We start from the raw sequence: 14,381 nt of genomic DNA on the forward strand, positions 1-14,381 counted from the left end.
TCAATCATAAATGATGAGAATGTACAAAGACTCATTTTAATCAGCCTCATCTTTTATATTTTGTATAATTTTGCGTTACGATATAGCTTTTTCACACAAAAATTTATTTTTATGTGAAAGAAGAAAAATTCGCGATCAGCGACACCTAAATATTATTCTATTTATTTCTCCTTTTACAAGGTTTATTTTTGCTTCAAGAGGAACAAAAAATTCATTAATGAAAGTTGACTCGTATCGAAAACTTCTGACAAAAATAATTAAGTGAGGAGAAAAATACAATTTTATTACATCTATATTCAACAACATCCAAAATGAGTAGAATTTATTATTTGAAAGGGTCAACATTAGTAATTACAAACGCTATACATCCTAAGAGTACAGTGCAGAAATCTAATTAGAGCTTAATCCGATTAATATTATTAATCCCAATTAAATTACAGTAAGTGCTATGGTACACTAATTTCCCAGGGAATTTTTAGATCTATTTTATGTAAATAAATCTCGAATTTAAATTAGCATGGTTTTACTTCGAGCAATAAAAATGGAACTCCGAAAGGAAACTTTATATGTTTTTCTTCCAATGAAAATAACTCTGGTATCAGAATTCAACTTTAGAAATTTCAGGAAAGACCAACCATAAAATGTAAAAATTTTTGATTTAGAAAATGGAACTCTTATTTTTTACATAGAAAATAAGACTTTCTTCTTAAAAAGTTGTTTAATCTAAGTTTATCTCAAATTTGACAAAATCGAAATGAATATTAAATATTCGAAAATTTTTGTCATGCTTAGAATTCGTAATCGTAAATGTGAAAACGCAAGCAACATTGGCGTGAAAATATTGCTCACAGTGCGGTGTTATGAGGGGTGGGTTTTTAGAGCCACTGTCAGAAATTTATGACATAGACATAATAAAAAATCACGTACAATATTTAATAATAGTTCTACAGTAATCACCATTTTTAATATAATTTTATTTTTGTTTAAATTATGTTGCAGAGAAGGAAAAAAGGAGGGGCTCTGAGTGTCCTCGAAGTCCAAGAAAAAAGAGAAGGCATTCTAAGAGTCATCATATATTACAAGAAGATATATTGGATCTTCCTCTGGGACTCGATGCACCTTTTGAACTCCTGGGCATTGATGGTGATCAGGATTTAGGATTGATAAACTTGAGCAGATCCAGAGAGGCGTTCAGCGATATTTCTGAATATCCGAGGCTGCACCAAAGTGCCTGCTACACTTCCCAAAGTGAAGCACAGCTGTGAGTTAGTTACTATGGAAACACTCTGATGCATGCCCCAACTTTCAAATTAAATCTATAGAGGATATTATATTACACTGAATTTTTTGTTTTGAAGAACCAGAAGATCAGGGGTGGATTAATGAATACCCAATATATGTATAAAACTCACAAAAAATAATAATAAATTTCCGAAAGAGATGGACAAACAGGTATAAGTTATAAAAAAAGTAAAAAAGTATTAAAACTCCGATAAAATCATATTTTTAAATTATAAAAATACTGCTTTATCTATTAAGAGTCAAATCTGTTTCACAATGAAAGAAAATTTACTCCAGTTGAAAACTAAATACCATCTGAAAAGATCAATCTACTTTAAACTAACTAATGAATAAGCTCTCAAAGGTAAGAAAGGTAAAATTTATTTTCAGAATTCTTAGGTCTGCATCCTTCACATTAAAAAAAATAGAATGTACAGATAAACCCTGTCAATCAACATGGAGGTCTTTTCGAGTTTGAATGGTTGTCTACCTCCTGATGATGACTACATCAAGTTAATAAAGCTGCCACTTGATATCACATTGGATATTTATTAATCCACTCCTGACCTCACCGACCCTTGAAAACAAAAATGTATCATAATAAGGTTAAAATAATAATTATTATGTTATACTGTACTACATTATTTCTTAAATTTCGACTAATTTTTGTCTTTTAGACCCTGTTAATGGAAGATTCTTCCTATTCTAAAAAAATTGTTATTGATCTAGATTTATAATTATAGATAACGAATTTCAGGAAATTATTAGGGAGATGTTAATTGGAAATATCTATAAATCGTTCATTATAGTCCTCATGAAGTAACTAACCGTATAAGCTTGCGTAAGAATACTTCTCCTTGAAACTTGGCAACTCTTAATAATGTAGACATTTTAGTTCATCTTATACTTCATTGTAAAAGTGTGATGGCAGAGTGGCCGAAAAACTTACTTTTCGAAATTCTCTGACTTTTCCCTGATCAACTTCTTACAAACGTATAATTTTATAAGAGAATTAAATATTTAAAAAATATATTAATTAAAATGAATGAATTAAATAATTATTCATTAGTCTATAAATTACATAATTATCATTTATCCTTTTTATTGCTCCGAAACAGGGGAAATAAGGAGATTTTTCACGAAAAAATGGGAAAAATATTTTTAATCAATTTAATTTAACATTGTGATTAAAAATAATGCATTTTCAACAATTGAGATGCGTGCTTAATCAAATAAATAATTTTTAACCAAACATTTGCATTTACGATCAAATAGTTGAACTTTAAAGCAAAAGAAGCGAATTTTCAACAAAGTAATTGAACTTTTAAACAAATAATTGAATTTTTAACTTAAAAAGATGAATTTTTAACCAAATGGTCGAATTTTAATTACAAAAGTTTGAACTTCAACCAAAAGCAGCTGCATTTTTTAATAAAATGTTTCAATTTTCAAGTAAAAACGACGAATTGTTTAGAAGACAGTTGAATTTTCAACAAAACATATAACAATTCACAAGTCAACAAAAATATGCATTTTTTACTAAACCGTCAAATTTTTAAGAAAATAGTTTAATTTGTAATGAATAATTAACTTTCAAACTAGAAAGATGTATTCTCAAAAAAGATTGTAATAGTTGATATTTCAACCAAAAAGGTAAAATTTTTATTTGAAACAGATAAATTTTACAAATAAAAATATGAACTTACAACAAAGCAGATGAATTTTCTACGAAACAATACAAATTTTCAACAAATACATGAAATTAAAATAAATAGTTCAATTTTCAACTTAAAAAGATATATTCTCATTAAAATATGAAATAGTTAATATTCAATCCAACAAGATTAAATTTTTACCGAAAAAGATGAATTTTAAGACCAAAAAAGACGAGTTTTCAAACAAAAGAATACTTTTCTACCAAAAAAGACAAATTTTCAAAAAAAGGCATGAATTTTCAAACAAGCAGTTCACTGTTAAATAGAATAGTTCCATTTTTAACAAAAAAAAAAGAATTTTCAACGAAAATGATGAATTTTCCAACAGAAGACCAATTTTTATCAAACCTCTTAATCAATACCAAAGACGTTAAAAAATCATGCCTTAGAATTATTTTTCACTTACAGTACCAAAAATAAATAACTAAAAATATTTATATTAAAAATAATTACTGTTATGTTAACCAAATCTGCGCAGATTTACTCGACACCATAAATTTGATATTGTATTTTTATATTATCATGACCACGGTCGTATCAAGGAGGTGATACAAGCTGATATTGTGGACCATAAAATATTGTTACTTTGCCGAGTTGATTTTTATGGCTCTTCTGTGATCCTAGGGGTTGTGCAAGACTTTAAAAGTAATTAATGTTTTATTATTAATACGCTGTCGTTACTTTCCATGCTTTCTTTACTTTTCATCTAATTTTACTGAATTAACTTCGTTCATTATATTTTATTAATTCTAATTTTTGTTTCTAAATTTAATGTTTTTCTTTTGAGTATTTTTGTGTTTCATATTTCATTTTTGAAATTGAAAAGTAATATTTATAGAATTGCTGGTTTTAAATTTTAAGTACTTTGGTAAGGTAATACCAATTTTTCTTTGAAATATAGACGTGATTTCATTTTTCCAATAACATAAACTTGAGGTCCTAAATACCGCTGCATATATTTATATCTAATCAAGTAGAATAAATAAATTTTATCAAAATTTAGTAATAAGAATCTTTTGCACCATTGTGAAGAGAGAGTATATTTTTGGATAGCTGATTCAACATATATTATTGAAGATGCTGATTCTGGTTTTCACATTTCCCTTTTCTGCGCAGAGTAAGAGGATTTGTATCATAAAGAATTCAAGTAAAGAAAAATTGCATAGAAATGGTCACATGTTTATAAAACGTTTCAACGATAGCTATATATAATATTATATATATATATATAGGAAGACTCTTCATATGGACTGACTTAGGACATTTTTAAGCCGTTCTAAAGACGTTCTTTACCGCTTGTGCCCACTGGGAATTATTTTTAAATCGAAAATAAAATTTTGTTTTTGAAAAAGAACTTTATAGTAACGTTTGTAAAACCCTTAAACAACGCACCATTCTGGAAGCCGCTAATTCCAGTTGGAAAGCTTTTCAGATCTCAAACCATAATTCTATACAAATTATGGACCTCGCAGCTTTCATATTTCCAAATTTGAAAACAGCTTTCAATTGTGAAAACCAGTCTACATCTTGCACTTTGAGTTGGAAGGTAATAAACTGTTTCAGTGTCTCAATGAAATTCTAATGTCTGCAAATTATATAATGTGCAGTATATAGTAAATTGCTGTCAAAGAACAAAAAGAAATTAGGTTGAATTACTTTGTAAGATACCTATATCTTCTGTTTAAATTTCTCAAGCGAGAGATCTTGCACGTACATTGCTATTTTGTTGCATTTTTTCAGCACGAATGAATCCTCCTTCTATTAAATATTTATGCAACCAATCTATTCCCTCTTTCATGCAATTTTTCAAATTATAAACTAATAATTTATCATGTGTTATAAATACAGAAGAGTAAAAGAACAAATAAATTAAAAATCAATTACAGGAAACTAATGAACTGTTTAATAATTACACAGCTCTAACCTATGCAAAAAAGAGTTTCATTTTTATATTTTATGAATTTCTACAACTTAATAATTGACTTCTGCGTTATGTATATCTTATCAGCTAATAGACAAGTTAATTAATATTTATAGAAGTATTAAAGCTGAAGCAAGAAATTGCAATTCAGCATTTTTTCATGTCTTTATGTTAATTGTTTTTTTTATTAACAATTAATCATAGTATATATTATTTGTAATTGAAATAATTAAAAATTATATTAGATTACCTAATTTTTATTCTAAACATACAATTATTTATTTTATTGATTTTGTATCAATTACGCTTTTCGGAACATGTTTAACGTAATAAATTATCTCTAATAAGAGTGTTCGAAATTTCCCGCAATGGATTCAAACTTCAGGGCACTAATGCAAGCTATAAGCGGATTTAATTGAGAGTTAATAATTTGAATGAATGTCGCGGTTACTAAAGTATACTTACTGAAATAAATGTCTCGATAATTAGTTAACTGTGATTCCCGCATTAGGAACTCAGAGGCTAATAGCGTAACTGGTAGAAATTATTAGAAAATTACCATCTTAATTGTTACCACTTTATAATCTAGACATGTGGCTGCAACAATTCTTTACAATTAATCATGACCTGAAAAACTGTAAATAATAAAAATTTCTCTGGTCATTCACGGAAATAAAGATACTTGTATGGAATTTATTTAGTGAGAGTAGCCAGTGATCCTGACTAGAATTTAAAAAAAGCTTGGCTTTTTCAGCCTGATAGGGATAAAGTGGTTAACACTGATAGTGGTTTTCGAAAGGTTTAATTACATTGACACTAAACCTCAATAGATAGGATCGGTTGTTCCAAGGGAAATTATATACTGAAGATATACGATTACTTTGAAATTCAAAGCGCTGAATTCGAAATCTGGAAAGTTAAATTGATTTCTGATTGAATCTTCTTCTGTTTTCATTTAGAAGTTTAATTGGTTTTTAAACAAGTAAGTTTATACTAATGGGTTTTTTAGAGATTTATTAAAAACAAACGCAATTTTGAAAATCGGTTCTTTTATAAGGTATACTCAAGAACAGTTTCTGGTTAAACTGCAGTAAAGGTCGATCTCCTTCGATTTTTTTTTACTCACATACTATACGTATTTTTTTCACTATGAATACGAATCTGACCGAATGAATAGCGCTCTGTTAACGATACATTCTCAAGATATCGAGCTTTTTTACTCTAGAAAATATCGATTATCTTCGGTTTGTACAAACATTACTTATTTTATGTATTTTATCACGCTGGATTCTATTATGACCAAAAAATGTGTGTCATCTTACCATCTTCAAGATACTGAAAATTTGTACTCTAAAAAATATCGATTATCTTATATTTTTTTAAACCCATTGATTTTAGTATTTTTTCACCAGGACGCGTGATTTTTTTGGGTACCCTGGACAATGGGATCGGCGCGTGCAGGAGGTGGTATGTAGCTCTCCACTGTCTTTCCCTTTCTAAGACCTCTAATTTAAAATTTTCTACACTAAAACTTGTTCATTTTTTGTGAGTCCTTGGAAAAGCGATTCGTCGTGTGTGGGGGAGGGTACATCCCTCCTCTCACAAAGTACCCTTTTTCCAGGGACGCAAAATAATGCGTCCTAGTGTTGAGCATTTTATCCTTCACACCACAAGGTGAGAGAGAGCCTCATTTACCACAAGGTGGGGTGTCTCCACACCCCAGTCGTTTTGAAACTCATTACGAATGATTTATAGTATAATATTGTTTCTAAGGTATTTCACAAAGTTAAAAAATTATTCAAAGGACTTTTTCAATCAATTTGTGCTCAATTATAACGAGAAAATTCCATTTCTTAGACTTTTTTTCAGTTATAGGAAACACAAAGGCTATTTACACAGTCCCTAACGCATAATATATTTTATAAAATATAATAAATGATTAAGGGGTTATATACGGTTAGAAGGCCGAAAAAAGCGAATTTTCCAGAATTTTTTCTGAGAAAACTTTTTAATTTATTAATCTAAAAATTTGTACACGTATTATGGTATCTTTTAACTGTATTTTAAGACTTAGTATTAGTAAAATATTTATTTGGAAAGGAGCTACAGCTGATCTCCGGGAGCTCCTCTCAAAAAAGACGTTTTGCGGTGACCACTATATCTCTGAACTGGATCATCTGAAATTAAAAAACCAAACAGATTTCGTTAAAGTAATGTAAATCTAGTAATTAATCGAAGGAATAAGAAAAATAAATTTTTTTGACAAAATGGCGGTTTCTCTAAGAAAAATCGATTTTTGATTAAAATTTCGGCCTTAAATTGTTTATAAAAAAAAATTTATCGGTGAGAAAAAAATCTTCGATTAATTACTAAAAAATATATTTAAGAAGCTCGTGTTAAAATTTGAGACTAATCGGTTTAGCCGTTTTCGAGTAATGTTGGTCACCGACTTTGAAAACACCATTTTGAGAAAAACGCGTTTAAAGTTTGAAAAGCAATTTACATGGGATACGATTTTTTTTTAACTCACATGGAGTTGTCTATTCCAGGACAATATAATACACCCTCCGCCGCTTCGGCAGCTTCTAATAACTCGAGTTGATGTCTGCGGGCCATTCTTCCATCTCGAGTGCTCTCACGCGCTCTGAGATCGGAAATGTTCACGCGCTGCTCATCTTCTTTTTCGGCATATGAATGCGCATTGGGCCTTTTCAAATTTGCGTGTAACTTCGAAAATATTCACCGTAACGATATGAAATTTTCTGTTTGTATTCTTAAATATATGTACATTAGAAAAATAAAATAAAAAAAATCGATTTTTTGAAAATTCTAACTGTATATAACCCCTTAAGTAACTTCTTGCAGTAACGTAAAAAATATATTGGCCAAAAAAATGCAGTTACATAAACATCAGCATAAAAAACAGCATAAAAAGAAACTTAAAAACATAAAAAAGATACATATCACATATTCCAAATAGCACAGTAAAAATTCATATTATCGCTTTTCAAAACATCTGTAGCATGAATTAGTGATCCTCCTCCATTCCCACGTGCAGAGGACAAATGAAGAGGAGGCTATTGAGATCCCTACCCCCCTGAGACGCTCTAGGCCTAGCTCCTGTGCCAAAATAGGGCCTTGGGGTGTCTAAACACCCTACTTTGTGGTGTGAGGGTTAAGACAGGCATCTTGGAAAGATGGGTTGGAGAGGGTGAGATATATGCTGACACTGCTGTGATACTTTTTCATTAGCAACACTTTTTTTGTCGGATTTTGGTTCAAGATGCAAAAATACATAAGATAAGTTATTACACCTCGAAAATGTTAAGGGAATGTGATACTTACAGTTTTCCCGGCTTTATTTCCACCAAAATGAAAATGTTTAAAAACTGAATTCGGAGATGCTATAAAATATCATAACGGACGTCCCCGGACTCTTTTTTGAGGGATAATAATCAAAAAAATTATTGTGCTAAATAAAAATTTTATGCATATGCATTATTTTGAGGTTTCATCGTCTTTCATCTCTGCCTTTCAGATAATATGGAAATTATTTATGAAATAAACTTTTTTGATTGCCTGCAAACAAGGTTAGTTCCGGGAGATTAGTTACTATGTTTATTTGTAAGTCCGAAGTTTTCGGCCAAAAATATTGTGTAGTTTCGAAGTAACCCTCGGGTGAATTGTAACACAGATAACCTCGAAATACATACGCACGTTGTTAGCAATATCAAAAATTTTTTGATAAAAAAACACAAAAAAAGTCTGTGGGGACGTCCGTTAGCATGTTCGCTATCATTTACCAAATTTTTTAGACAAAATATTGATTATTCTAGAAAAAAGCCGGGGGAACCTAAAACTGGTGAAATCCGCAATTTTCTAAGAATCACATGCCCTTAAGAGCGGTCACTTTTTTCGACCAGATTCGTGTTCAGCGTGAAGAAATATATAAAACATGTGAGTTTAAAAAAAATTGAAGAGTATCGACCTTTTTTGCAGTTTCGTCCAGTTTTTCTGCTAGATAAATAGCAATTAAAAATTCCGTTAAAAGTAACAATAGACTATACACCCCCCCCCCCGTTTTCACATAACTTTCAGTTATCTAATTTAATTACTGTAAATACAGCGTTTTCTATGTGGGCTATATTTGCTACAATTAATGCCAGTTATTTATATATGTACAGTCTAACATAACAAATATTAATATAAAATCATATTTTAGTAAAAATTGTATTTGATCAAGTTTGAATTTGATGAAATTACAACAAAAATATTACAACTTTTAATGATGATAATTTATCTTTTTTTCTACTATTTCTAAGTGGCCTAGGAACTAGGTTAAAAATGTTTCCACGAGAAAAGAATAGTAGTGCGTGTCTTCCGTCCGAACAGAATTAATTTTATAAAAAATTCTATGAAAAAAATTATAAATAAGTATCATTTTGTTATCGAAAGCTTTATCTTAAAAGTAGATTGAAAAATATGTGTTCACTTGTCCATCTCGACTACTTTTTCTTATTTTACTCTTCTATTTAATTATTACATCATTTCTCGAACCCGCTTCCCTCCCCGAACGCAACAGGACCATAGCTTTTTCTATAGACCTCAGAGACTCAAAATGGAACTTCTCAATCCACTTTTTTATTTAAAACCTTCATTTACGATCCACACTAGTGTTTATATTTATAATCTGCCAATTTGTGACGTTTTGAACGTTGGAAACGAATAATTTTTTACGATTTTCACCTTTAACACGTCCAAGTTTACATAACTGGAATACTCTTTAGTATAAAAACGATTTTAATTGGTGAAGAATTTATATTCATCTTTATGGTCTTCCCTTTTTCAGGAAAATTCATTACGACGAAGATGATGATTTCCTGGCGCTCAATCTTGAAGATGAATTGGACGACGATGAAACTTTGAGTAGTCCTGAAAAAGTGGACGTTCCGGTGGAGAAATTTCATCGCCCACGTAAAAAACGGAAACGACGACGAAAAGTCGAGCCTGAAATTGTTGAGATTGAGAAAGAATTTATTGATCCTGATGATTTGCCCCCAAGAGCACGATTGACTATCATCGCTACAGCCTGCCTTTTACTTGTCATGTCGTTACTTCTCGTGGGAATTACTCTTCGCATGGCACCGATTATTGATGAGATGGGTGAGTTATAACTGAATTATTTAATAAAGTCTATTGCTTCGACCTAAAATTGGATAAAATTATTTTTCAATCGAACTTTTGAAAAATATCTCTGAATAGTTTATGCGTTTTGCACTTTAAATCAGGCGAAGATCCAGAGAAGCTACCTCAATATAAAGAGAAGTGATTGTCAATATGAATATTTCAGGGTGATTATATCAACACATATTTTGTATCCAATGACTTCTATGTCTATGAATTTTTATTTTAACTGTTCCTCCATTCCGCGGAAGTACTGCGAACGAAAATTTAACAATTGAATTCGGAATAAAATTTCAAAATAGTAGAGGTTATTAACTTCCATTTACTTCGCACCTATCTCAATTAAACTCGCAAATGTACATATCTAAATCTAATTTGCAATTTTTGAAGGATAAGAATAAAAAATAACATTCGCGCAAGTGTCGTTGAAAAACTTCAAAATAGAATTCGGCAAATTTAAATTGATAAAAATAAAAATAATTAGATCATTTACAATCTTGGTTCTACACGTATTGTAAAGAGAATTGTAATTTAAAGTTTTATTTTTAGTTTATTATACAAATAATTAAAACAGTATTTTTTGGTACGATTTCTGATAATTATATATCACTCATTTATTTTATTATTTTTGAATATTATATTTGATAATACCGGTTCTGGACGTTTTATTCCAGCCGCTGTAGCCCTTCTATTCTTTCCAGCGTGCCATTTTATAAAATTTAATTTTCTTTTTTTACCTTTTTGCAAAACTTCATTGTTAAACTTAGAAAGGTACATTTTCGAAGTATGTAACTTCGACTATTTTGACATTTCTTTCCCAATTCAATTTTCGAATTTTCGATCGCAGCGCTTCCGCGGAATAGGGGAACAGTTGAAAGAAAAACTTATATGCATATAACTCCATGGATACAAAATATGTGTTTATATAACGTTATTTCAGCCGATGCTTCATTTGATAAAATACAATATCAAAGCATTGAAAATATACTCGGACTCCGACTTGAGTACTGTTTTTGTTATAACCTTCAACTTATAGCAGGGTCTACGAACGTAAACCGTCAGGGCCGTGTGAACACTGACAGTGAACTTGCGCAATGTGACGCAATGTGACGCAGTTATTGCTACGTTACTAAAGGCACATCCTCTTGTCCGAACAAAAGCTTACTTTTTTTTCTTTAAATATCTTCAGATTAAAGAATGCACATATTATTATTTATTCGCACAAATTAGCATTCACAAGCGAACTTAGATTTCCAAGGATTTTAATCATTTTAAGGAATGTTCAAAACTTTGAAAGATTTCAAGAATTTAAAAAGATTTTAAGGATTTCATGGCAGCCAACAAGATTTAATTAAGGCATTTACTATCTGTGGAACATTCGAGTCCTCTAGCTTTGATGTTCAAAAATTAAGTGAAGGAAAAATGGTAGCTCAATGAATGAATTACCATTTTAAAGTTCAAAGTGCTGTAATTTAATGAGTATGAAACCAATATGCCAGAAAGTTTTCGATGGCTTACAGACTAAACATCTGCTTTAAAGTAAGGAAATTTGACAGGTTTTAATGACAGTGAACTTTAGAACATAGTGGATTCTCGCGCTTGATAAAATATTTATTTAGCGCTTTGCGCTCGATAATGTATTTTCCTCGGGCTACGCGCTCGGTCTTTCTATTTTCCCCACATTTTTGCACACAATTTTTAAAATTAAAGGCAGAAGCATAGACAACAGTAATTTGGCGATTGTAAATTCTCCTTCGTTAAAGATTCTATTTACGGCTATTCATAGTACTCAGGAACTCAAACAATTTATTCCTATGACTTTTTGTATAAAAGGAAAATTATCAGAGCTAGAGCACTTTCAAAATCCAAAAAAAAACTAAAATGAACATTTTAAGCCAAATAACGCATGATATGAAAAAAGTCAGGAGAAGAAAAACTTTGATTTTTGAAAGACCTACAAGATTATCATAACAACTTTTTTTATTTGGTCGAAAAGTTGAACAGTCCAAATTTGATTGTATTAAAAATAATGAAAAATCCAAAAATTCCATTTTTTGGTCAAACTATGCAAGATAGGAAAAAAATGAATAAGCTGAAATAGCGCGCCCTTGAAAGACCTTTAAATTTGTAATAAATCACTTTTCGATAGGACGCGTAGTTTTTGTTTTTAGTCGTAAAAAACAACATTAAAAATAAAAAAATAAAAATTTTTTGACCTAAGGACACAAGCTACGAAAAAAATTAGACAAAACGTGTTTATCCAAACAAGAGCTATAATTTTTGATAGGATACGTAGTTTTTGCTTTAGTCGTGAAAAATAAGATTCAGAATAAAAATATTAAATTTTTTTGAAAAAGCGAAATAAGTACGAACTAAAATTAAAAGACAAAAGTTATTCGTATAAAAAGATCTATAAATTCATTATTAATAATATTATTAATAATATTCGATAGGATGAGTAGATTTTCGTTCAATCGTAAAAAACAAGAATAAAAATAAAAAAATTATAAAAACAAGGAAATAAGAATTGGTATGATTCAATTTTGATGCATATTATGAATTGTAATGATATAAATTGATTGAAATGATACATGCTTCAGCACAGTTTAGAATGCAATTTAAAGCAAAATACGAAACAAATATTAAAATAATCATGATAAATACAATTTGTACTTTATTTTGCCATACTTCAATAAGCAATCCCAGGCAGAGTTACATAACAAATGTATTATATTTGATATAAAAGTGTTGTGTATAATGTAGAAAAGTTAACATTTCAGACAGAATCGAGTGCGAAGCAGGAGATACGTGGTGAGAATGTGTTCGTTGAAGCCGAAAGAGCTTTAACAAAAGAGAGTTCATAATCACAAAATTACAGTTGTCGGTCCGTTGAACTTTGATTTTAAAGGTCTGTGCACGAAAGCGGGAGAAATGTAAAGACTGAGCCCGGAGTGCGATAGCCATCAGTCGCGTGCCATAGGTGCGCTTAAACTCTCGAGCTAAGCTCTTTTAACAAAAGAGAATTCACAATCAAAAAATTACACTGGTGGATGTTTTGAGTCTTAATTTTAAAAGGTTTCCGTAAGAATGTGTGAAAATATAAAGGCCGAGCACGAAGCGCGTGGTAAATACATCATCGGGCGCAAAGCGCGAGAACCAACAGTCGCGCGCCCTAGACGCACTCAAACTTGCGAGCGAAGCGAGCCACGCGCGTAGTGCGCGATGAGAATGTGCTCGCGTAGCGGACAGATTTTTTTTTTAATTCAAACAAAAACCATGCATCCTTTTAAAAAATTGTTGATTACAAATTTGTATTTTTTTTATGTGCAACTTTTGTCTATTCATTATTTCATACGAGGGTGGATCAAATATAAACCGGAATTTTACAAATACTTTTCTTAGCCAGTCGCAAGTACTCTCACAGTGTAGTTTCTTGTAATGTAGTGTATTAGGAGCGGGTAAAACGCTTGGTGAGCTGTTTGACTCAGTCAATTCGTCAGTACAGCTATGAGTGAGCTACAGGTTCCAGCGTCCGTTGCACAACGGGTTATAATAAGGTTTTTAACTAAAGAAGGCGTTAAACCATGCGAAATTTTGACTCGATTGAAGGATCAGTATGGGGATGATACTCTGTCTAAAACTCAAGAGTTTGATTGGGCCAAAAAGTTTAAGAGTGGACGAGAAAGTGTGGAAAATGTGAGTCATAATCGACGTCCAAGATCAAGTGTCTCTGGCGATAACATTGGTGCAGTTCGTGACCTTATTGAAAGTGACAGGCGGTTCACTATTCATGAAATCGCTTGACAGGTGGGCATTAGCTATGGAAGCGCTCAAACAATCATTAAAAATCATCTTGGTTTCAAAAAAATCTGCGCCCGATGGGTCCCGAAGTTATTGAACGAAGATCAAAAAAACATCCGACTGCGAATCATTAAGAGACATCTGAATCGATTTCAGCAGGAGGGAGAGACTTTTTTGAAGCATATCGTGACATGTGATGAAACATGGGTGCATCATTACACTCCCGAGTCCAAGATGGCGAGTAAAGAATGGCGAAGGAAAGACGAAGCCGGTCCTGTTAAAGCCAAAACCCGTCTCTCAGCCGGTAAGGTCCTCGCGACCGTCTTTTTCGACTACAGAGGACTGTTGCTCATTGATTTCCTACATGATCGATGTATGGTTAACGCTGCCTACTACTGCCAACTGTTGGAGGCAGCAAAAGCCGCTTACAGAAGCAAAAGACGCGGTAACCCCATCAGAAACGTCATCCTTCTTCATGA

At 31.2% G+C, this 14,381-nt stretch overlaps 1 protein-coding gene across 1 annotated transcript in view; it reads left to right on the top strand.

The window, feature by feature from the left end:
* LOC117171043 overlaps positions 1-14,381 on the top strand; it is an 82,678-nt gene that overhangs the window by 2,587 nt on the left and 65,710 nt on the right. The window contains exons 2-3 of the mRNA XM_033358089.1: positions 1,000-1,261; positions 9,767-10,080. Of these exons, the coding sequence (XP_033213980.1) occupies positions 1,000-1,261; positions 9,767-10,080 (576 nt within the window). The remainder of the gene's footprint in view (positions 1-999; positions 1,262-9,766; positions 10,081-14,381) is intronic.

The sequence above is a fragment of the Belonocnema kinseyi genome, chromosome 4, assembly GCF_010883055.1.
Source record: "Belonocnema kinseyi isolate 2016_QV_RU_SX_M_011 chromosome 4, B_treatae_v1, whole genome shotgun sequence".
Taxonomy (NCBI): Eukaryota; Metazoa; Arthropoda; class Insecta; order Hymenoptera; family Cynipidae; genus Belonocnema; species Belonocnema kinseyi.